The 25,461-nt window shown below is 38.3% G+C and overlaps 1 protein-coding gene across 1 annotated transcript; it reads right to left on the bottom strand.

The window, feature by feature from the left end:
- Positions 1–11,842: 11,842 nt before the first annotated feature.
- On the bottom strand, positions 11,843–25,118 carry LOC114288967 (glutamate receptor 2.7-like). The gene is made up of 6 exons (XM_082909974.1): positions 25,016–25,118; positions 22,752–24,064; positions 21,936–22,182; positions 20,663–21,069; positions 19,218–19,757; positions 11,843–12,403 (listed from the first exon to the last, which is right to left on the bottom strand). Exons 1-6 carry the CDS (start codon positions 25,116–25,118, stop codon positions 11,843–11,845), a joined length of 3,171 nt encoding a protein of 1,056 aa, XP_082766100.1.
- Positions 25,119–25,461: the final 343 nt, after the last annotated feature.

Genomic DNA, 25,461 nt, shown 5'->3' with positions numbered 1-25,461 from the left:
TACATCTGAAAGGAGTTTTGTCAAACGGGGTTGCCAAGAATAAAAACCTAACAGTCAAGAATTCGGAAAACCTCACCGATTTGTTGCTAGGATGTCGCCAATTTGAACCCACCGATCTAGCAAGGCTAGCACCCAACAAACTCTCCATCTGCGAAGTCGCCGATCTGCTCTTGAATGAGAGAGAGAGAGAGAGAGAGAGAGAGAGAAAGAGAGAGAGAGATGGATGGAAGGGAAGAAGAAACACCGTAGGATTGAATCTGCTCTTGAAAATTATCTGCTCTTGAAAATGTAGTTGTCTCTTGCACACCGTAGGATTGAATCACCATTGTTAATCCACCATTGAAATATAATGTCTCTTAGACATTTTTTAGCTGTTGGATTGAATTAATCCTACGGTTCATATTTTGACAAAGGGACAACAGTCCAATCAGAATTCAAAAACCACTCTCCCTTATTATATAGATATATAAATCCAATATATTTTTCATATTTTTGTGTATTTATTAATTTTTTAAAATATTTTTTCACAAATATTTTACTTTTTAAATACATCTAAGTAAGGCACATCTAAAAAAAATGTTCAAAATTTTAAAAATATTTACTAAAATTAAAATATATATATATATAAAATTAAAAAAAATCAATTTTTAAAAAACTGAAACCAACAGTATTTACAAAGTAACTTTTTCTACGTTGACAAATCAAATGACATGTTATCTATCAATCTGGTCTTGCAAAAAGATGAAAAGATAGCCTCCTATTTTTATGATTACGATTAATTTAAAATTGTGTTTGGCTGAGCGATTTGTGAAAAGATTTGAAAAAGGAAAGGGAAAAAAAAAATGTATGTGAAATTAGATGAAATGTGAGTATTCATTCACATTTTATTTAACTTTTTCTTTTTTCTTTTTAAATTTTTCAACCAAACATAACGAAAAAAATTTAATTTGTCACTATTCCCTTGGGATGTGGTATCATGGATTTATTATAGCCAAGTGGTGCCAGAAATATTGTGATTGCTTGCTGGAGGGAATAGTATGGTTGATTAGTCAGTGGCATAGTTTCATTGTGTCCAAAGTATACAGGTGTGGGGACATATTTTTTGTTAATGACAACACGTGGCCAAGGTGGCACCGAAGTGCTAGCCGATGTGCCACGTGTCCTAGTCTCGGCTTCATGACCAGGACACGTGGCACCTCGGCTGGCACTTCGGTGCCACCTTGGCCACATGTTGTCATTAACAAAAAATATGTCCCCACAACTGCCCCCTAGGTTCTATTACATCGGCATCCTGAGGTGATGGAACCTATATCATTCAACCATATAGCACGTCCTCTAAGCTTACTTTATCCTTCATTACCGAGGTCATCATTTGTCGGCTCCATATGACCAAGATCTGTAGTCTGTTTTGTCAATGCCTTAAAACCAAGAGCCAAGTTTTCCAAGTTCCTTAACCGAGATCATTCCCCTAGCCGAGGTCTTTGCTTCATTAAATCAAGAACTTCAAGAGTTTCTACGTGCGTATGAGCTGTCACGCACAGTAACTCAATCGTTTTCGCCACGCATCTCTTCCCTATTGAACCATACCTAGCACGCGCCATCAAGTCGTTTTGCTTCTGCGTGGGCCGTCTGACAGGCATGTCGTCTTAGGCACATTCAATATCACTTTGCCGCCTTTTCGTGTTTTGATTAAAAACATCCCTCTCTCTCTGTCTTTTCACTTTTGTATCTTCGTTCTCACTTAAGCTTTCTCTCTCAAATCCTCCATTTCTGTTTTCGCGAAGCTTTCTGCAACTACTTTCATTCTTCCCCTCCGGCGAGTCTTTCAACGTTCTGCCACTCACACCACCATCGTTCAACTTTGGCGTACCTCACACCGACGTCACTCCCTCTGGTAATTCACTGCTTTCCCCCTTATCAATTTGTGCTTTACCTAAAAACTCAACTATATTATTTGCTGCCATTACGAACCTGTTCATGTTCTTTATTATTAATTTGTGCGTTGAATTCTATCATGTATTCAGCATGTTTGTTTCATGATTTCGCTTCTGCCCAATCTCTTCCTAAGTACACCCACTGCTCTCATACTTGTTTATTTTGCCATTATTCTTGGCCTCGCACCCTTGTACACATTTTGTCACAGTGTTCTTTGAATTCTTGCTCGTCTTCTTGAGTTTGAATTACTGTTGTTTTCTATTTTCTTGTTGCATTTTCCAGATTTATTGCCTTCAATTTTCCGCTTCTACATAGATTAGGCTTGGGTTTTGGTAGAGAAACCACAAAATTTTCAAAAAACTGAAACAAATTCCCTTTGATCTTGAAAAAACCCTTGCCCCAGTTTCTATTTTGAGTTTAGCTGAGGTCCCTCAAAACCATACAAACCATTTTCTTTTGAATTCTCTCACCTTGCCCCTCTTAGCCGACATCATGGGTATGTTTAGGTGAAGGGTAGACAACCCAGAGAAGCTCGAATACTTTAGGCAAGAGTTCTCCATCCCTGCCAACGTTCATATTAGGTTGGCTGGGGAGGAGGATTCCATCATGCCCAAAGACAACTCCATGCCCTTCCCAGTAGTAGCCTTCATTGAATACGGGCTTAGGCTCCCCCTTGACATCCTTTTCCACCAAGTCCTTCACTACTATAAGCTTAACCCGATGCAATTAGCCATTAACTCTTACAGAGTTATCAACGGTATCATTGCCTTAGATAGCCGAGAAAACGCTAGGATAACCCTAGTTGATATCCAATACTGCTATACAATATGTGGCTTGAAGTCAGAAAAGGGCTACGTCTACTACCTTAAGCCGAGATCCACAGAATACAAACTCAACGCCGACCTCCCAAACTCCAACAAGGTGCCGGAGACTATTACTTCATCGTCTCGGGCAACTGGGAGTTCCCACCAGATGATGATCTTCACCTCTACCCCTTAAGCCGAACAGTTTTCAGAGAGGGAAAGGGTAAGAGCCAAGTATCTCTTTTCTTGCTTTCTAGCCTTTATTATCTTTTTGATAATTTTGTATGCTCTAATATCTATTTTTTACTTGTAGTACTTCCTTAGCCTCCCAAGGACTTTCGCAAGACATTCTTCTCCAACAAGGACTTCAAGAAGTTGCAGGACTTGCCTATTAATTAGCACAAGGCTCCTCTGCTCCTCAACTACATCCCGACCTACAAGTCCATCCTTCCTGACATCCCTAAGAAGAGCAAGTCTCCACATTTAGCAACAACTCCCCCAACTACCTCATCACCAAGGCTAGACCAAGGCTCCACATCTGTCCCAGCAAAACAACCATCAACTTCTGATCCACAATTGATTCCATCTTCTTAGCGTCAATGCCGACGTCGAGCTCCACTTCTTGCCCCCGTAGGCAGAACTCGTAGCCGAAGACGCCGAAGTACTAAGGCATCGGCTTACGATCTAGCCAACCCACCTAGCGCATTTCCAACGATCCGCTTTGGCACTAAAGTTACTGTTGTCGTTTCTACCGACGCGATGAGGCAAAGAAAGGCCGTTGCTGAAGGCCTTCTTGCCGACATCCTTAATGTCATCACAATGCAATCTTCACCTTCTCAGTCCCAGCCCAAACAAAAGCTAAAGAGGCTAAAAAAGGCCTAAGTAAAGGCAACGGTGACTCAGATTGACTTTGAGGACACCTTGCTGATCTCAAAAATGGCTGAGGCAGAAAAAAGTTCCTCCGCGGCCAAAAAGAGGCCCGTCGAGGCTAAACCCTCCGAATCCACCAAGTCAAAAAAGTCGAGGTCGAACTCAGCAGCCACCTCGGGTTCTCTCAAATCAGATGACCCCTGGGCCCCCTCCATCACAATTGAGGATAAGCCAGTCAAAGCTGGTGGCAGCACCTCTGATATTGAGGTCGACGTCGCCCTCTCCACTGCGTTGCTCCTTCCCAATGACCTCAACCGAATGGCCGAGGTCAGCGAATATGAAAATTTCACTTTGATGGTTCAGCATTCTATACAGGTACATCTTTAACACTTGGTACTCTTCATTCTTTGTCTTTAAACTTAAAGATTTTACTAACTTTGTTCTTTGTATTTCTTCTAAGCAATCCAGCATGCCCACTCCTTTGCGATGCAAACAGAGGTAATGAAGAAGAAGCTGGTCCACAAGACCAAGGAGGCTGCTGGTTTGCTCAAGACCATAAATAAAGCCGAGGCCAAGATGAAAACATTGATAGATCAGGCCCAGGCAGCCAAACAAGCCCAAGACAAGGCCAAGGAAAGGGCAGGGGCTACTGAGGCTGTCGCTGAGGTCCTCAAGGCCGAGAAGAAAGAGGCCAAGGCAAAAATGATCGAAGCCCAAGCCGAACTCCGAGATGCCCTAGCCACAGAAGCAGCCGAGATCAAAGCGGCAGACGAGAAGGCCTATGCCGAGGGGGCAGCCGACGTCCGTGAGGACTATAAAAAACAAGTCAGAGAGGCATGCAACAAGGGTTACACCCTTGGTTGGATGGCTGCTCTGAAGGAGTTGGCTATCCCCGAGGACTCTCTTCTCAGAGATGTTGGCCGACTTGCGCTACCGTTCCTTTCCGCTTTAAGCCAATCCGAGGCGAAGGCTAGAGAGGAAGAAGAAGAAGAAGGAGAGGAGGCCGAAAACGAAGAGGCCGAGGTGGTTGATGTTGAAGTTCCTGTTGGGGCCAAGTCCCCAACTCTGAATGAGCAAGTCCTAGACTTGACTCAAGATGAGGAGGACGAGGTTTCAAAAGGTCCCTCACCCCAGAAGACAACAGCCGATGTGCCAATCTATCACGACCCAAACGCGCCCCTATAGGTTTAGCATCGTAACCGACCAGTAATCCTTGGACTACCGAAGGCCTCTGAACAGATTAACAAGATTAAGGGGGCTAGCGGAAGCAAATACATAAAATATAGTTGTCCAATGAGCTGTACTGACTTATATGAAACAGAATATTTAAAACTTTATATACATAACCGGTAGTCATACATTATACCCACACACATTACAGTATTTTAAGTACAACCAACGACATCAAATCAAGTCTTAAATAAACAGAAACCACAGAACTTAAACACAGGATGCTTCGGGAACCTCTACGTGAAGTACAATGGTTGGCTGACAACAGAACACAGATCCAGACAAAAGCCTTCAGGCTTGGGCTCCAGAATGCTCACCTATACATATATATACACACAATGAGCTAAAGCCCAATGAATAACATTAAAGTAAAGGGTTTGGTGAACGAAATCCAAATATATCATAAGCAGAAAACAGACCAAAGCATGATCATTCTCATATCAGAACATAATAATGGTACATCCCATAGAACACATCACAGAACGTCTTCCAACTAGAGTAATCGGTTCTAGATACCGATTAAACACATATCACCACAATGAAGTGACTAACGAGATCTCGTAATTACTTGTATGTCATGGACCCTCATTTTCATGCTGTCCCCCATGACTTGGGACTATCTATAGATGCCAAAATAGATTTCAAACTTGGGATGTTAGTTCACGTAAACAGATATCATTTCAGAAATCATAGCTTATCACATTTCATTTGGAACATAATTCATATCAACATATCTTTATAGAAATGTTACTCACAGTGGTTCCAGCAATGGTCAATCAATCCTCGAGTCTTGACCTACAATTACAAAATACATAACACAAGCATGTCTTATCATTACACATTCAAGTGGCCATTAAGGCTTAGCTTTCATTACATTGGTTCTCATTCTTTCTTAACACATTGCCTAAAACACACACACTTGCAGTCTCGGAACGTAGTACATTCTTTTCTTAGTGTGTTTCTAATTCATAACCTCATTATTATGGCTTAATTAAGGCTTAGGAATGCCTAAGATGCAATGAGGATGCCAAAACATGTCTTGGAACACTTAGTCAAATTTTCTGAAAATAAGGCCCACGCTCGAGCGTAGCTTTCCTCGCTCGAGCGGACATGCAAAATGTGAATGGTCGCTCGAGCGCACATTCTTTCGCTCGAGTGATCTGTAAACAACATGAAACTTCTGGGAGCTTACAATTCATGCTCAAGCGGACTTTTGGTCGCTCGAGCAGAGTGCACGCACTCAGAGTGGTCGCTCGAGCGTGAACTCCCACGCCCAAGCGTAGATGCAAATTCTAGAATTTTCAGATTGCACCTTCAAACTCAAAATTCAAATTCCAACCTTCAAAACTCATCTCTTGGGCCCCAAAACTTGAGATAACAAAGTAAACTTGTAAAACATGATGAATTAAGAATTATTTCATAAAATCATGGCCCAAGAGTTTGTTAAAAACTCACAATCTCAACTTAAAACATGATGAATGTTCATGAACACAGCATGCATGAATTTTTCTTGTATCAAACTTTTCAAAACATGATCAAACACCACAAAACAACTTGAAACTTGATGATTTCCCTAAATGAAGATGAATTTCAAACATGCAAGAGAGGATTCATGGAAATCATGCTCAATTTGTAAGAAAATGTACATGCATGCATGAATTGCAACTCAAATCTTTATTCTAAGCTCAATATACACATCAACTCATAATCTTGAAGAAATTTCATGTTAAATGACTTAGTTACACAATCTAGAGGTTGTAATCTTACCTAGAGTCTTGAATTACTCTTGTTCTAGCACAATCTTTGACCAATTCAAGCTATAACCTTCAATTTCTCTTTAATCTCTCCCTTTCTCTCTCTAGAATTGCACTCTCTCTCTCTCTCTCTCTCTCTCTCTCTCTCTCTCTCTCTAAGATGAATCTCCAGAATTTTGCACTCAAGAATGAGAGGAATGAGCTCAAATGAGCTTAAGGGCTCACATAGATAGTTATGATCCTAAAATACATTAATTAAAACATAAGGCTTGCCAAACGCAACTTAATGAATCGTTCTGAATCAATTTCTAATAAAACTTGCCATATGGTTCTAAAAATTCCAAATAACATATTGGTGGAGTCAATTTCGATTTCAGATGCCGATAAGGCTTTCAATTTACATATTAAAGCAGAATTCCAGACAGATATTTTTACAAGTAACAAAAAGTAAGCCAAATATCATGCAAATCACATAATAAACCTATAATTTCTTTTATTCACTTAATTAACATTCTTAACTACCGATTAGTGGCTAATTGTGGATCGGGATTATTACACAATCACCGAAAGGAGCATTGATCAAACTCTACAAGAGATTGACGTCGAACTCGAGGCTGAGAAGGTTGCCAAGAAAAGTTCACAGTTGTTTTCTGAGGTTGAGACACATCTTGCCGCCGACGCCGAGTAGTCTAGATACTAGTTGTTGCTTCTTTACTTTGTATTTCTTGTTTTTGGAGTTTATTGTCACTTTTTGGACAATGTTTTAACTTTAGTTTGGCCGACGTGCCCTTTTGTATCTGAACAACTTTCTTATCTGAATGCAAGTCCTCTTTCTTGACTAAGTGTTGATACTTGTGTTTTCTTTACTGTCTTGTATGATTACATACTTAGAATAATTTGCATGTCTTCAAAGTACACCTTAACTATGCAATTTCCTCGGGGTAAAATACTTCTGATATACCCGCTGACTGTTATCCCAGCCATGGCTTAACACTTGAAAACGTTTGTAAAAATATTTTCACAAGTGTTTATTTAAAACTTGCCACTTCACTTTCAATTATCAAGACTTCCATCTTCAATTATCTCAAAGTTGGGTAATCTGGTCATCTCGGCAACCAGGAATGTACTTCTTTGTAATATGACCTCGGCATATCTTTAACTTGTAATTTTTTCTGAAATTTCAACAAGTCTTTAAGCCAACTCTTTTCAACAAGTGTTTAAGCCAACTCTAGCTTGCAAGATGTTTGACAAGCCTTCCCTTGTCAGGCTTTTAAACTTTTTTTATCATTCTCTAGCTCTCTGCTCCCTAATGTGAACTTAAGTTTCACTTATGTTCATATTAAGCATGTACCTATGATCTTGTTGCCGAGGCCAGGTTGGTTAAGGCATCAGCATGGCTATTGTCATCTCGACTAACTTGTTGTAGATGACAATAGCCATGCTGATGCCTTGGCCAACCTGGCTAGTGCAATGAAATCAGGAGAGACAAGGACAATAATGGTTGACTACTTGTCTGGTCCAAGTGTAGAACCACTGTACATAGAGCATGAGGCAATGTGTATGGAGATAGGACCAAGTTGAATGGATGCGATAATCATATTCCATAGAGATGGGAAACTACCAGATGATCATAAAGAAGAACACAAGATCAGACTGAAGTCGGCAAGATTCAGTCTGACAGCAGAAGGAGATCTCTACAGAAGATCTTTTACTGGCCCCCTTTTGAGGTGTGTACATCCTTCACAAGTTGAAGACTTCCTATATAAAATACACGAAGGAATATGTGGAAGCCACACTGGGGGCAGGTCACTTGCTCATAGGGCCATTACTCAGGGGTACTAGTGGCCCTACATACAGAAAGATGCAGAAGCTTATGTCAGAAAGTGTGAGAAGTGTCAGATGTTTGCACCTTTGATATAACAACCAACAGCAGATTTGAACCCAGTGTCCAGCCCTTAGCCATTTTCCCAATGGGGCATGGATCTTGTTGGACAATTGCCTTAAGCAACTGGACAAAGAAAGTTCCTGCTAGTGACAACAAATTACTTCACCAAGTGGGTGGAAACTGAACCCCTTGCAAAGATTCGAGATATTGATGTAAAGAGCTTCATATGGAAGAACATCATCACTAGGTTTGGGATCCCGAGGGCAATAATAGCAGACAATGGAACACAGTTTGACAGTAAGCTGATCAAAAACTTCTGTGTAAAGTACAAAATCAAGAATTATTACTCTACTCCAAGCTTTCCTCAGAGTAATGGTCAAGCAGAAGCATCCCATAAGGTTATCTTGGATGGGATCAAGAAGAGGCTGGAAGCTGTAAAGGGAAAATGGGTTGATGAGTTGCCCAATGTACTCTAGGCATATCGGATTACGCCGAGAAGATCAACTGGGGAGTCCCCATTTGCCATGGCTTATGGCACAGAAGCAGTTATTCTATTTGAGGTCGGCATCCTAGGGATCAGAACCCAGGGAGTAGAAAATGGGACCAATGAAGCATTCTTGGCCCGAGATCTGGATCTGTTGGAAGAAAGAAGGAAGAAAGTAGCAATTCAGCTAGGGGCATACCAGCAGCAGCTTGCCAGGGCTTATAATAAGAAGGTCAACCCATGAGAGTTTCAAGTCGGGGACCTCGTCCTGAGAAAGGTCGTCGGCAACAAAAAGGATCCCAGAGAGAGCAAGCTTGGCCCAAATTGGGAAGGACCCTATAGAATCATCTCGGTCCTGGGCAATAGAGCATATTGGCTTAAAGACAGTAAAGACAAAGAGTTGCCAAGACCCTGGAATACTTGCAACCTGAAGTTTTTCTATCATTAGATTTCTTTTTGTTTTTTTTAATTTTTTTTGTTATTAACCAAAGTAATAATAAAATTTTAGCTCGATTTTTAATTTCAAACTTGTGCAAAATGATTAACCAATCCTTAGGCGATGTTTCTGATTGAAACATGACGAATAACTTAGACTTCTTATATGGCAGAGTTGAATTATACTTGCATACAATAGAGTTGAGTTAAGTTGGCGATGTTTCTGATTGAAACATGACGAATAACTTAAACTTATTATATGGCAGAGTTGAATTATACTTGCATATAATAGAGTTGAACTAAGTTGGCGATGTTTCTGATTGAAAACATGACGAATAACTTAGACTTATTATAGGGCAGAGTTGAAATTATACTTGCATATAATGGAGTTGAACTAAGTTGGATTAACCTAGATTTGATGTGTCAACAGAATTAAAACTTTGAATGATACTAAGTACATGTCAGTTAGATTAACAGAAAAATCGAGGTTCATAACCTCGGCCAGTCTCTGTTTGAATCTGACCTCGGCAACAAGATCATAGGTACATGCTTAATGTGAACATAAGTGAAACTTAAGTTCACATTAGGGAGCAGAGAGCTGGAGAATGATAACGAAAGTTTAAAAGCCGGACAAGGGAAGGCTTGTCAAACATCTTACAAGCTAGAGTTGGCTTAAACACTTGTTGAAAAGAGTTGGCTTAAAGACTTGTTGAAAGTTCAGAAAAATTTACAAGTTAAAGATACGCCGAGGTCATATTACAAAGAAATACATTCCTGGTTGCCGAGATGACCATATTACCCAGCTTTGAGATAATTGAAGACAGAAGTCTTGATAATTGAAAGTGAAGTGGCAAGTTTTAAATAAACACTTGTGAAAATATTTTTACAAATGTTTTCAAGTGTTAAGCCATGGTCGAGATAAACAGTCAGTGGGTATATCCAAAATATTTTACCCCGAGGAAATTGCACAGTTAAGGTGTACTTTGAAGACATGCAAATTATTCTAAGTATAGAATCATACAAGACAGTAAAGAAAAGACAAGTAGCAACACTTACTCAAGGAAGAGGACTTGCATTCAGATAAGGAAGTTGTTTAGATACAAAAGGGCACGTCGGCCAAACTAAAGTTAAAACATTGTCCAAAAAGTTACAATAAACTCCAAAAACAAGAAATACAAAGTAAAGAAGCAACAACTGGTATCTAGACTACTCGGCGTCGGCGGCAAGATTTGTCTTAGCCTCAGAAAACAACTGTGAACTTTTCTTGGCAGCCTTCTCAGCCTCGAGCTCGGCGTCAATCTCTTGCAGAGTTTGATCAATGCTCCTCTCGGCGATTGGCACCTCAGCTGTTGTCTTCTGGGGTGAGGGACCTTTTGAAACCTCGTCCTCCTCATCTTGAGTCAAGTCTAGGACTTGCCCATTCAGAGTTGGGAACTTGGCCCCAGCAAGAACTTTAGCATCAGCCACCTCGGCCTCTTCGTCTTCGGCCTCCTCTCCTTCTTCTTCTTCTTCTTTTTCCCAGCCTTAGCCTCGGATTGGCTTGAAGCGGAAAGGAACGGCAGCGCAAGTCGGCCTACATCTCTAAGAGGAGAGTCCTCGGGGACAGCCAACTCCTTCAGAGTAGCCATCCAACCAAGGGTGTAACCCTTGTTGCATGCCTCTCTGACTTGTTTTTTATAGTCCTCACGGACGTCGGCTGCCCCCTCGGTATAGGCCTTCTCATTCGCCGCTTTGATCTTAGCGGCTTTTGTGGCCAGGGCATCTCAGAGTTTGGCTTGGGATTCGATCATTTTTGCCTCGGCCTCTTTCTTCTCGGCCTTGAGGACCTCAGCGACAGCCTCAGCAGCCCCTGCCCTTTCCTCGGCCTCGTCTTGGGCTTGTTTGGCTACCTTGGCCTGATCTATCAATGTTTTCATCTTGGCCTCGGCTTTATTTATGGTCTTGAGCAAACCAACAGCCTCCTTGGTCTTGTGGACTAGCTCCTTCTTCATTACCTCTGCTTGCATCGCAAAGGAGTGGGCAAGCTGGATTGCCTAGAAGAAATACAAGGAACAAAGGTAGTAAAATCTTTAAGTTTAAAGACAAAGAATGAAGAGTACCAAGTGTTAGAGATTTACCTATACAGAATACTAAACCATCAAAGAGAAATTTTCATATTCGCTGACCTCGGCCATTCGGTTGAGGTCATTGGGAAGGAGCAACGCAGTGGAGAGGGCGACGCCGACCTCAATATCAGAGGCGCTGTCACCAGCTCTGACTGGCTTATCCTCAATTGTGATGGAGAGGGCCCAGGGGTCATCTGATTTGAGAGAACCCGAGGTGGCTGCTGAGTCCGACCCGGCTTCTTTGACTTGATGGATTCAGAGGGTTCAGCCTTGGCGGGCCTCTTTTTGGCGGCAGAGGAACTTTTTTCTGCCTCAGCCATTTTGAGATCAGCAAGGTGTCCTTAGAGTCGATCTGAGTCACTGTTGCCTTTGTTTAGGCCTTTTTCAAAACTCTTTGGCTTTGGTTTCGGTTGGGACTGAGAAGGTGAAAATTGCACTGTGATGACATTGGGGATGTTGGCAAGAAGGTCTTTAGCAATGGCCTTTTTTTGCCCTATCGCGTTGACAGAAACGACAACAGTAACTTTAGTGCCAAAGCGGATCGCTAGAAGTGCGGTAGGTGGGTTGGCTAGATCATAAGCTGATGCCTCAGTACTTCGGCGTCTTCGGCTACGAGTTCTGCTTGCGGGGGCAAGAAGCGGAGCTCGACGTCGGCGTTGACGTTGAGAAGATGGAATCAGTTGCGGGGCAGAAGTTGATGGTTGTTCTGCTGGGATGGATGTGGAGGCTTGGTCAGGCCTTGGTGATAAGGTAGTTGGGGGAGTTGTTGCTGAAGGTGGAGACTTGCTCTTCTTAGGGACGTCGGGGAGGATGGACTTGTAGGTCGGGATGTAGTTCAGGAGCAGAGGAGCCTTGCGCTGATTAACAGGCAAGTCCAGCAGCTTCTTGAAGTCCTTGGGAGGCTAAGGAAGTACTACAAGTAAAAAACAAATATTAGAGCATACAAAATTATCAAAAAGATAACAAAGGCTAGAAAGCAAGAAAAGAGACACTTGGCTCTTACCATTTCCCTCTCTTAAAACTGTTCAGCTTAAGGGGTAGAGGTGAAGATCATCATCTGGTGGGAACTCCCAGTTGCCCGAGACGATGAAGTAATCGTCTCCAGCACCCTTGTTGGAGTCTGGGAGGTCGGCGATGAGTTTATATTCTGTGGATCTCGACTTAAGGTAGACCCTTTTCTGACTTCAAGCCACACATTGTATATCAGTATTGGATATCGGCTAGGGTTATCCTAGCGTTTTCTCGGCTAACTAAGACAATGATACTGTTGATAACTCTGTAAGAGTTAATGGCTAATTGCATTGGGTTAAGCTTATAGTAGTGAAGGACTTGGCGGAAAAGGATGTTAAGAGGGGAGCCTAAGCCCGCATTCAATGAAGGCTACTACTGGGAAGGGCATGGAGTTGTCTTTAGGCATGATGGAGTCCTCCTCCCTAGCCAACCTAATATGAACGTCGACAGGGATGGAGAACTCTTGCCTAAAGTATTCAAGCTTCTCTGGGGTGTCTACCCTCCACCTAAACATACCCATGATGTCAGCTAAGAGGGGCAAGGTGAGAGAATTCAAAAGAAAATGGTTTGTATGGTTTTGAGGGACCTTGGCTAAACTCAAAATAGAAAGTGGGGCAAGGGTTTTTTCAAGATCAAAGGGAATTTGTTTCAGTTTTCCTAAAATTTTGTGGTTTCTCTACCAAAACCCAAGCCTAATCTATGTAGAAGCAGAAAATTGAAGGCAAGAAATCTGGAAAATGCAACAAGAAAACAGAAAACAGCAGTAATTCAGACTCAAGAAGACGAGCAAGAATTCAAAGAACACTGTAACAAAATGTGTACAAGGGTGCGAGGCCAAGAACAGTGGCAAAATAAACAAGTATGAGAGCAAAGTGTGTGTGCTTAGGAAGAGATTGGGCAAAAGCAAAATCATGAACCAAACATGCTCAATACATGATAGAATTCAATGCACAAATTAATAATCAAGAACATGAACAGGTTCGCAATGGCAGCAAATAATGCAGTTGAGTTTTTTAGGTAAAGCATAAATTGATAAGGAGGAAAGCAGTGAATTACCAGAGGGAATGATGCCGGTGTGAGGTACGCCGAAGTTGAACGATGGTGGTACGAGTGGCAGAACGTTGCAAGCCTCGCCGAAGGGGAAAAATGAAAGTAGTCGCAGAAAGCTTCGCGAAAACAGAAATGGAGGATTTGAGAGAGAAAGCTTGAGTGAGAACGAAGATGCAAAAGTGAAAAGACGGAGAGAGAGGGATATTTTTAATCAAAACATGAAAAGGCAGCAAAGTGATATTGAATGTACCTAAGACAACATGCTTGTCAGGCGGCGCACGCAGAAGCGACGCGACTTGATGCCGCATGTCAGGTACGGTTCAATAGGGAAAAGACGCGTGGCGAAAATGGTTGAGTTACTGTGCATGACAGCTTATACTCGTGTAGAAACTCTTGAAGTTCTTGATTTAATGAAGCAAAGACCTCGGCTAAGGGAACGATCTCGGTTAAGAAACTTGGAAAACTTGGCTCTTGGTTCTAAGGCATTGACAAAACAGACTACAGGTCTTCATCATATGGAGCCTACGGATGATGACCTCGGTAATGAAAGATAGAGTAAGCTTAGCCGACGTGCTATATGGTTGAATGATATAGGTTTCATCACCTCAGAATGCCGAGGTAATAGAACTTAGGGGGCAGTTGTGGGGATATATTTTTTGTTAATGACAACACGTGGCCAAGGTGGCATCGAAGTGCCAGCTAAGGTGCCACGTGTCCTGGTCATGACGCCAAGATGATCTCGGCTAGGCCGAGGTTATCTGCGGAGATACTGGAATTCGGGATAAGCAGATAAGCTATAAGAGCCCTAGAATGGAAGAGGACTTCAGCCTAGATAAGGATAAAACTCTTAGGGAGTTTACCTTTATCTATTGGAGAGTCCAGGATGAGCATTGAGCCAGAATCCAAGAGAAGCTAGGCTTCTACGAGAATCATGTCAGTGCTGACTATAAAAGAAAAGCACCCTCGTGGGTCTAAGGTACACTTTTTGTATTATGGCTTATGAGTTAAACACAATTGGCTATCTTTGAGAGATATTGATTATTGACTTAATCGTCGGAGTGCCCCCGGATGGACGAACCACCGCCAGAGTCTCATCTTTCTGTGACAGGTCGTTCGGGTGCAATCTATTCTGCCGGTGTTCTCCAACTGAGTACCTGTCTGGCAGTGTGGTTAGAAAACAGCACACACAACAGGCTATGCTTTGATCATTCAAATCATTGAATTTATCAATAATATTAGAATGACTATTGCTTCATATTTTATTTACTGTCTCTTCATATGTAGCACACATCCCATGAGTCTCACATAAAATTATGATGTTATAATTAATTAATTGAGGTTAGTGTTTCAAATTCAAATCATTCCAAGAGATCTGGATATTTATCCGGTCATTAATTTCGAAATCCTGAGATTAGATGACGTATACAAAAGCTCCCTCTTTCTCTCTCTAAAAACCTCGCATCCCTCTTTCTCTCTCTAAAAACCTCCTTCCCCGGCCTCTCTTTGGGCTGGCCGGCCGCCCCCTTTGGCTATGGCGGTCGGCTGGCCTAGCTCATTTCCGTGGCTGCCTTCTTTAGTTTTTTTCTGTCAATAACCTCGTTTTTTTTTCTTTCAATAAACTTGAATCTCCCATTTTCCGATCTAGGTGTGTTTTTGTTGCTGCGGGTGACGTTCATGAATTTCATTCGAGCGCTTTTGGCGAGTAGGAGTTTGAGGGGTGTCTTCTTTCCGGTTTTCACTCGAGCGCTCCTTCTCGAGTGAGAGTTTGAGGGGTGAAATTCTATCATTTGTATGGAGGTGTCCCAGCGGGTGGTCGGTGTTCGGTGGGTGTGTGGAGTTTGGCGGAAGCCCTGTTGGCTATGGAGTTTTGGCAGCAGCATGGGTGTGGACTGCAGCAGAGGCTCTGGCATGGGTACTGGGTGTGAGTTAAGAAGATTCGGTATTCGGTGGGTGTGTGGAGTTCGGTGGGTGTGAGTTAAGGAGACTGAAGGTGGAGCAGCATCGGGCTTCCCGGTGGTGGTTTGGGGTCTACTCAGCCGATGGAGTTGCAGCATCTTAGGGGTGGCTGGGTGTGGAGTTTCTGTCGGGAGTGGGTGAGTTCGCATTGAGTGCTGTGGGTGAGATTGCAATGAGTTTGCAGTAAGTATCTGTTAGGAGTGGAGTCTCGGCAATGAGGATGCAGTGGTGATGCCCAGCCTGGTGATGTCCAGCCATGGCGAGGTCCTCGGCTGAAGCAGTGGTGCGTGCACAGTAGAGGAGCGTGAGCAGGTGGGCGTGCAGTGCAGCAGGAGGGCGTTGGAGCAGCATAGGTGTTAGGTGTGAGCAGAATAGGCGTGGGCAGCGTGGGCAGCTTAGGCGTGGTGTACAGCAGCTTTGGAAGTGATGTAGGTGATTAAAATATTGGGTGGCTGATTAATTGGGTTTTTAGTTCGGGCTGCCTTGGGAGTTGGTTTAGTTAGTCTAGTTTGGTTCTTTTTTGGTGGGTTGATTTTGTTGGAGATTCATGTTTTTTTTTTTTTTTTTTTTTTAAGTTAAGTTCTTCTTAACTTTGTTTAAAAAAATTCGAGAGGCTTAGGGGTTGGTTGTATGGTTGCGAGTAGTAGTAGTAGGGGTATTTTTATACTTCCGAATCTCTCTCGATGCATGTCATCTTCCTGTACCTTTAATTTTATATTGTTAATGAAATTTTTCTTTACTGATCAAAAAAAAAAGATGACGTATACAAAAGCTAGTTTAGACACTTGATTATTAAATAAAATTATTTTAATTAATTAATTTTTTACTAATTAAACAAATTTTATTAATTTTTTATTATTAATTTTGTGAGTTTCTGAGAAAGACTTGTAAAATGAACAAATCATAAATAAATTAACATACGCAAACTTCACCGAACTAACCCACGAAGTGGAATGGAGTCATGCTAATCCTTAAATTAAATAAAAATGTTAAATTCTAAATTTTCTATCAAACACTCGTATGACTGTGGGGGAGTGTCCACGCCCATGTTAGTGTTTATTAGAAATTTTGGTTAAAAAATTTGTATTCCTAACATTGCTTCAAATTAAATTAGGAGGGAGGGGAACAACTTTATGTTGTTGTCGTAATAAGAATAAGCAATCTGTTTTTGTAAGGGTAAGTTACATTTTGTCCCACTTATATTTGGCTATTTTCTTACTTTAACCTTTAAATTTTATTTGTTTTTTCACTTGGTCCTTCATATTTTAATTTTTTCCAAATTTTACTCAAAAAGCTAAATTATATTCAAAATTAAACAGAAAAAAATTGACACATTTTAGTCCAATTAATAATGCCCTTTCAGAAACTTGAATGAAATCAATGGCCATAATAATCATGTACGTCTAATTTGAAGCGGGTCCGCTCCTTTTTGAATGCATTATTTTTTTTCTTAAATTTTTATATCTAATTTTTAGTGATATTATCAATTGAACTAAATTAACGTAAAATCAATATAATTAAAAATGTATGGACCAAATTACACAAAAAATAAAAGACGAATTACACTAACAGTTCCTGTAGTTTGCGGGTTGTGTCACTTTAGTCATTGACTTTTCAATTGTGATACATTTGATCCAAAATTTTGAATCTCATTTCAAATAATGACAATTGAAGACACCATCGCTCTATTTCAAGGGCAAAGTCATCAATTTGATAAAATATAAAATAGTTTGACAAAATTAAATGTCAAAAAATTATTTTTGAAGTTTTAAAAATTATTTCTACTCATCAAACATAAAATTATATAAAAATGATCAATTTGTTATATTTTTATTTTTTATTTTTTTTACCAAATTAATTTTTAGTATGTATTTTGATGAAAATCATGTAATAGGTGGTTGTTTTTGTTGATTTTTTTTATGGTTATCATGTAATAAATGGTCGTATTTGTTGGTGATAGATATGTTTGGATGGTTATCAATGGTTATTAGATTTTTAATATGTAATTGATATGTATGATATATGAAATGTTTTTATTTTGAATTTTTTTAATTTAAAGGATTGGTTTAATAATGAAATCAAAGTTGTCATCACGTTTGACTTTTGAAAAAATAGAAATTAATTTAACAAAAAATAAATTTTAAAAAATTATTTCTACTCTCTCAAAAGATAAAATTATTAAGAAAAAAATTGATGTGTTTTTAATTTTTCTCACTAATTTAATTTTTAGTTTCATAGAAAAAAAATTCTAAAAATAGATTCTGAAACCAAACCAAATATAATTTTATAACCAATAAAGTTTCAGTATTATTTATTAAAAAAAAGGCCATTAAATGTCAAATAATATAGAAGTTAACCAACACAAAATAAGTTATATGATAACTTTACCCTTGAAATTGACCGTTTGCAAAGGAAATATCTTCTATTATCCTTATTTGGAATAAAATTCAAAATTTAACGTCAAATGTGTCGCAATTGAAAAATTAAGGGAGACTTATTTATAAGTCCTTTTTCAAACACTTATGGAAGGCTAAGTCCTGTGTAATTTCTTATAGAGTCTCAAGTCATGTTTAGATATGAATGTATTCCACAAGATCCTTCATAAACGTAACGTGACGTGACACTTACATAAACGTAACGTAACGTGACACCTACATAAACATAACGTAACGTGTCACGTTACGTTTCGCAAACTTAATGAGTTTTTATTTTTTTAAATTGAATGTGAAAATGTTGCTGGTTTATGTTGGTGTCACATTACGTTTCATATAAATATGATCTATGACAACATTCAATTTCCTATATAATAAATTGGATGTTGCCATAGATCATAAGTGTCACGTTACGTTTATGTAGGTGTCACGTTACGTTACGTTTATGTAGATATGATCTATGGCAACATTCAGTTTCCTATATAGGAAGTTGAATGTTGCCATAAATCATAGGTGTCACGTTACGTTTATGTAGGTGTCACGTTTCGTTACGTTTATGTAGATATGATCTATGGTAACATTCAATTTTCTATATATGGTTTTACTATTATTTATGATATTAACAACTAATATTGAGGGTAAATGTGTCAACAAACTTCTCACAGAACTTATGGGAACATAAGTTTTTTAGTAGGACTATATGTAGCATAAGTCTTCCTAATAAAACTTATAAATAATTTTTCCAAAAATTAAAGACTAAAGTGATACAAATTCCAAATTATAAGAACTGTTAGTGTAATTTGCCCAAAAATAAATTACAAGAACCACATATATAATTTGCTTGGTTTTTTTGTAATCTTTACTTGTCTATTCAAAAGATTTAAAATGCAAGAAACTACATGATATGCACTTTAATTATTTGCAATGTTGGCTGTGTAAATTAGAATGAAAAAATTTGCCAACAACCTAAACAATTTGACAAAATGTAGAAAGCAATATAGCAATCTGCAATCATGCATGGAAAATGGCATTACACATTGTACTGCTTAGATTTCTCGCACTGCTTTCTCCCTTTCTACTAAATTAAAGCGATAAGACTTTAAATTCAAATAGAAATTTGTACAAAAAAAAAAAAAGTTAAGGAAAAAGTTCAAAATTTTGTCATTTTTCCATTACCTTTTCCTTAAAATCTCACATTAAATTCAAGATTTAAATACAGTCTAAAAGTACATCTTGGTGTGAAATATAGCTATTCTGGCAAATGCACCACAACTGCATCTTCTACGTTCGAATCGACAACCTCACTAGCACTTTCCATCTCCACTTCTAATGGAATAACCATTCCATTGGAGTTACAATTTCTCGATAAGCTTGGCATATCACTACAACTTGATGAATCACCAACATGATTAAATTCCAAATCATGATCTGGGTTATCTCTCTTCTTGCTAAAGGGATAAGATGTGAGGTCTCTTTGATCAAATTGTCTACAAAGTGCACAAAATCTTGACCAAGGAGTTGGTGGGCATGAATCTGATACTGTTTTGAAAAGATCTTTGTTTTGAAAAATGTACTTGGACATGTATGCAACAAGGCATAAAACAGTGACAAAGCCAGTAATAGCAAAGAGGCCTCCAAAACTTTGGAGGGTTAGGCTGTTTGAGGTGCTGGTATTGATTTCTGGAACTATACATGTGGCGGGATTTCCCAATAACTGTCTCTCAAATTCCAAAATCTTGAGACCTTCTGTTTTGGAGATTACTGCTCTAGAGACATCAGCTACTAATGGAGACTCTTTGGGGAAAACCTATTAATGTAAGAGTGAATAACATGGGTAATTATAGAGTCAATTAAATTGGAAGACTTAATTGAAATACTTTTATACATTGGGGATTAGATTGATACAATTTAAACATTAGAAACTAAATTGAAATATTTTTGTATATTGAAACCAAATTGACACAAGATTTATACTTTGGGTACTAAAAAATATAATTAACCTTAACTATAGTGATTAAAATATTTTTTTATATTTGAACATTAGAAAATAAGTGACTAATACTACATATTGTGCAATAAAAATTAAGAATTGAGTCAATTATAAGATAATTCCCGCACTCTATCCTAATTTTTCCCAATGTGAAATTCCATTCGTTTTTATAAAACCTTTAAAGCCTCCTGTGACAAATTGATAAAATCGAGCCATAATATGTGATAAGTTTCAATTTATCAACCAAAAAAATTGAAAGATTTATTAGCTTTTGATAAAACTCTCTCTAAAATGAACTATTATTATGTATTGAATTTTTCTCTCACTTATTGATTCATATATTTTGGCCATAGACTTACATCCTTTTATATAGAAAAGGTTATACAAAAGTTCAATGAATAAGATTCATGAAACTAAATAACATTGCAATTAACTATGTATATTAATATAATCTAGACAATGTACTTAATAAATATAAAATACATGAATACCAAGAATGTATAAACTCAATGTATCCAATGCATGCAATATATCCAATGTATCTAATGTAAATATGACATTAATTTTAACAAGATTTAGTTCCATGCTAAACACAGAACATGACATAGAAAACACAAATCAAACCATCATCCATTTATTTTGTGTATCTAATTTTATGTTTGGTTTTTTAATATGTAGACTTATATATATATATATATAATATAGAGGAGAGAGAAACTTACAAAGCCGAACCCGCCAGTTTGATAGACGGGTCCAATTGTGGTGTATTTACCGCAGTATCTTGATACAAAAAGTTTATTGTAAGAAGCCACACCAAACAAGGCTGATATGCCTCCATTATTACTACCTTTGGATAGAGCCTCATTACATTCATCACGAGATTTGCAAGGTGTGATCTTTGATTTATCAAACCCCATGTCCTTCAAGATATCAGCAATGAACGATCCAGATCTGTACCCAACGTAGTCCCCATTTTTGATGAGTTCATTCACGTCAGTCACAGTGGGTCGAAGCTTCTGCACCGTTAATCTTGCTGACAAACTTGCAGTGTAGCTTGAGCTCAATATCAGCACCACAAACAACCATATTGTCATCACCAATCTAGCCAAGTTGCTTACTAGTTTCTCTCCTACAAAATCATTTATATATATGAGGTTCATGGGAAGAAAGCAATACATGTACTCGTAGTTTTTGTATTTTGTTTTTTGTGTTAATTTAGAATCTGTAATTTCAGTTGTATCAATTTTATTCATGCGATAATTTAGTTTAATTGATAACATCATTGACAAATTAGGCAGAGATAATGGTCTATTAAAATTTTGAAGAAATAGTCGTCAATCAATTATTTGCACATCATAGTGTTTCTTCCCTTCACATTATTTTTTAAATCTTTGAATTATAATTGTGCCTCTTAAGCAAATTACCATTAAGAACAATAGGTACAAATTCTCTCCCAATCCCATCACCACTGGCTGCCACCCTTCGTGAGAAATTTTAATTTTATTTATTTTTTTTATTTTTTTTTTATTTTATTTTTTTAGGCAAGAGGGGGATGGGCAAGAAGAGGGAAGGGGAGGGACTGAGGTGGTAGTTGACAGGTGGTGATGACTGACAAATTAAGATTAGAGTTGGAATTTGAAAGTTAAAGATGAGGATATATTAGGAAGATTAAAGTGGTGTGAAATGAGGAAAAATCAAAATTGTATGTAGGTGGACTGAGAGAAATTTTATTGTATAAATAGAAACTCACCACAACCCTAAATCACTTTGAGGAGAGCAAATAAATTGTTTTGTCTTCTAATTTCAGTCCAATTTTTAAACAGATAATATCCACTAGACTAAAATTGGCACAATTTAAAAAATTTAAAGGTAAAATTAAGAAACTATAAATATTGAATTGCGTTGTGCAAGTAAAACAAAATACTCAACTGTGAGCAAAAACTAGAGTTGAAAAGGGGAACCAAAGGATCAAGCCAACATGATGGGAAGGTGGACCTCGAAAATCAGTGTTGACTCGGTGTTCCAGAACCCAAACAACAAATCCAGTGAAGAGGAAGAAAGCTATACTGGTTAGCCACAAGTCACAACTGAGAGGCTTCAAGAATGTCCATTTACTGTTTGTGTCCTCATATGTAATTGGTACTACCATTGTTACCCCTCCTTCTGTAAATGGCAATGTAAAATCCACATAGAATGATCTGTTCGCTGTGATTGTAATGTCTCCTACTGCACCATCATATTTCTACTTCCAACAAAAAATTTAAAAAAAAAAATAAAAATAACCAAATTTCAACAATTAATTCCACGTGAATGAACTAATTGATCTTTGAAGTGTGCTAAATTATATATTTTGGGGACCATACTGTTATTAACCCTTGTTATATCCTAGAAGAATAATTAAGGATAAATTACACGATTAGTTCCTTTAGTTTACATGAATTATCACTTTAGTTCTTATAATTTTAATTTAAACAATTTAAATCATATACTTTCAATTTTATTGCACTGTGATCCCTCTGTCATTTGCCGTTATAATTTTGAACGAAAAAGAATGATAACTATAGGAACTAAAATAAAATTCAAAACAAATTATAAAGACTACTGATATAATGAATAAATTACACCACTATTCCTTGCAGTTTTTTTTTTTTTTAGTTCAAAATGTTAACGATGCATGACAGAGGGGTCACATTATAACAAAATTGAAAGTCTAAGATTCAAACTGAAATTATAAGGATTAAAGTAGCACTTCACTTCAACAACAGAAACTAATGGTGTAATTTACCCAATAATAGTAAGTGTAGAACTAACCTCCTTGAGAGAAACTTGACACACCATATCATTGTAACTCAAAGAGGTCGAACCATCAGCTATCTCAAATGGAACGAACTCATATCGCACAGCATAAGGCAATGCTGAAATTACCGACCTGAATATTTCTATACAAAATCCACCAAATATGGTCGTATTTGTATGAGGATCTATTTCCATCTTCACAAATTGATTAAATCCTCTCACCGGCACTGCAATTCTTAGCTTCTTACCACTCACCGGAAATTCCCAGCCTTTTGGTACATTTGTTGATCCTCCTGGCCATATAATTGTGTGAAAGTTTTGCTTCGGTTGTGAGAAACAATTTTTTGTCTCGTTTTCATTAAGTTCCTTTGAAATACCAGAGGATTGTGTCCATATCGCGACCTCTCTACCCTGGTTTCCAACTACATTTAGTATTTGGAATGGTGATGGGTTTAGGCGACCATTAAGAAGAGAGAATTTACCACTTAGTCCTTCAAATGTTGTCCCCAACATTGCCTCAAGAAGTTTAGGACCTGTTTGAGAGATTCTAAAATTAAATAGATTTATCGAATTCTTTGTGCTAATGTTCTCTATGTTGTTGATTGGTGTCTCCAATCCAACTTTCTCTGCTGCCATAGCTAGTGCCCACATAGTGTCATATGCCCATAGCCCAAAAATGCTTGACTCGTCTCGTTTGATCATAGAATTAGGATTATTTTGAAAGAAATCGAGTCGTCTGGATTGAGGAACACGAGGCTTGACCCCCAAGACACCTTGCATTGCTTCTATGACATTGGAATCCATAGAGAGTAGGTCCATCAACCCATTGGTGATGATCCACACATAGCCCTCGCTCAACATTCCTATTTCCTTGGCTTTTAGGAATAGGCGAGTGCCAAGAAAATGCGACATGTGCACCACAAATACCCTCGTTTGTATTGTCATCATCTTGTACAATTCTTTCTCAATAAAATCATCGCTCGCTGAAAGAGGAATGATGCTTCTATAGGAAATTCGCGCGGTTTCTTTTAATGCGTTCGACAGATATGGAATTACACCGTTCCCATAATCAGTGTCCTCGTTTATAATGACAACTTCCCTCCACAGGAAGGCCTCAACGATGGCAGCAATGGCTCCAACTTGAGTGTCATCGCTAAGAGCTGTTTGGACAAAGTATTGAGTTCGGGAAAGCACAGAAGGACTTGTTGCAGAGAAAGAAATGACAGGCACATGAGCTCTATCTCCTAGATCCATCACAAAATTGGCTTGTGCTGATTTTTGTGGACCAACTATTGCATCCACCTCCACATCTTTCAACAAATCAATAGCTGCATGTATTTACATAACACTTAAGGATGAAATTTTGGTGAATTTTTTTTGAAGTAATAGTTAGTGTGCTCTAAATTGATCATATGATTCATCACAGTCAGGTCACGAAGAGGAGCCTAGCCTACGGAAAATGTTCGTACAAATTAACGAATCTTATTAATTGATGTGTCATATAATAATAAAATTTTAGAAACTAAAATGGGACCTATTTCAAAACTATTAGTGCCACGTCAATTAATAAATAAATAAATAAAGATATTTTAGTTTGTGTAGTTTTACTCAGCCTAGAGTGCAACTAGAGCTCTAACTTTTGATTTTTATTTTTATTTTTTAAAACGAATTTGTGCAAAAACAAAAGGGATTTGTTAGTCGATTCTTACAATGTATCTTGTTGCTCATAAGGGCCTCACTTGTAATGTAGGAGTTATTCCATCTTCTTTGGTTATTCCAATGGTTTTTTTTAATAGGTAATTTTAGGTTTCATGCCACGTTGTCATGTTTCTAGAACATCTATTTTATCTTATTATTTTGATAAGAGCAAGAAGCTGGAATAAAGCTCGAACCCAGACCATACACCTAAACTTAAGATGTAAAGAGCCAATTTTGGGTTAAGGTGATCAAAAGCTAAACTTCTTTTTTTTTTTAATTTTCCACAAATTAAAGCAATACACCTAAACTTAAGATGTAAAGAGCCAATTTTGGGCAACATTTAAGGTAATCAAAAGCTGAACTTTTTTTTTTCTTTTTCTTTTCCACAAATTTAAGCGATACAAGGCTGAAGCTCAATAGATCGTTGATGAGAAGGCCACTTGTCACTTATGATTATACAATATCCGTGCACAAAACAAAACAATTGAATAACCTTATGTGTTAGGAAAACATTTTTTTTATTTAAAAAAAAAAAAAAGAAAGAAAAGAAGCTATACATGTATGTGTAAAAGTATACATACCGGCAGCTGCAGCGTCGATAACCTGTTCCTTGGAGTCTCTAACATGGAGGACCAGCTTGGTTTTGTGATTTTCATGAACCGAATAAAAATCCTTAAGAGCCATATTTAAGTGGCTCAGTCCCATTCTCCCTACTTTTGAATCCAAATCAAGAACCACACCCACTTGAAACACAACTGAACCATTCCCAAAAACATTACTTTGGGATGTACCAAAAAAAGTATAAAAACTAATCAAAACAAGAAAGATATGTAAAAACATCTTGTTATTGTTGCTGTTTCTCTTCAATTTTAAATTGGGTTTTCATTTGTTGTAAGCAAGACTGCTATATATACACACTATGCATTCTTGATTTTGGTGAGGTTCTCTACGTTGATTAATTAATGAATTAATTAATTGTGTGCTGAACATCATAGGAATTTGTTATTTCGGAGTCAACAACAATAAT

Source organism: Camellia sinensis, chromosome 15, assembly GCF_055761805.1.
Source record: "Camellia sinensis isolate YWXY chromosome 15, ASM5576180v1, whole genome shotgun sequence".
NCBI classification, from domain to species: Eukaryota; Viridiplantae; Streptophyta; class Magnoliopsida; order Ericales; family Theaceae; genus Camellia; species Camellia sinensis.
The sequence above is the reverse complement of the archived record's forward strand: the minus strand, read 5'-3'. Positions and strand labels throughout refer to the sequence as shown.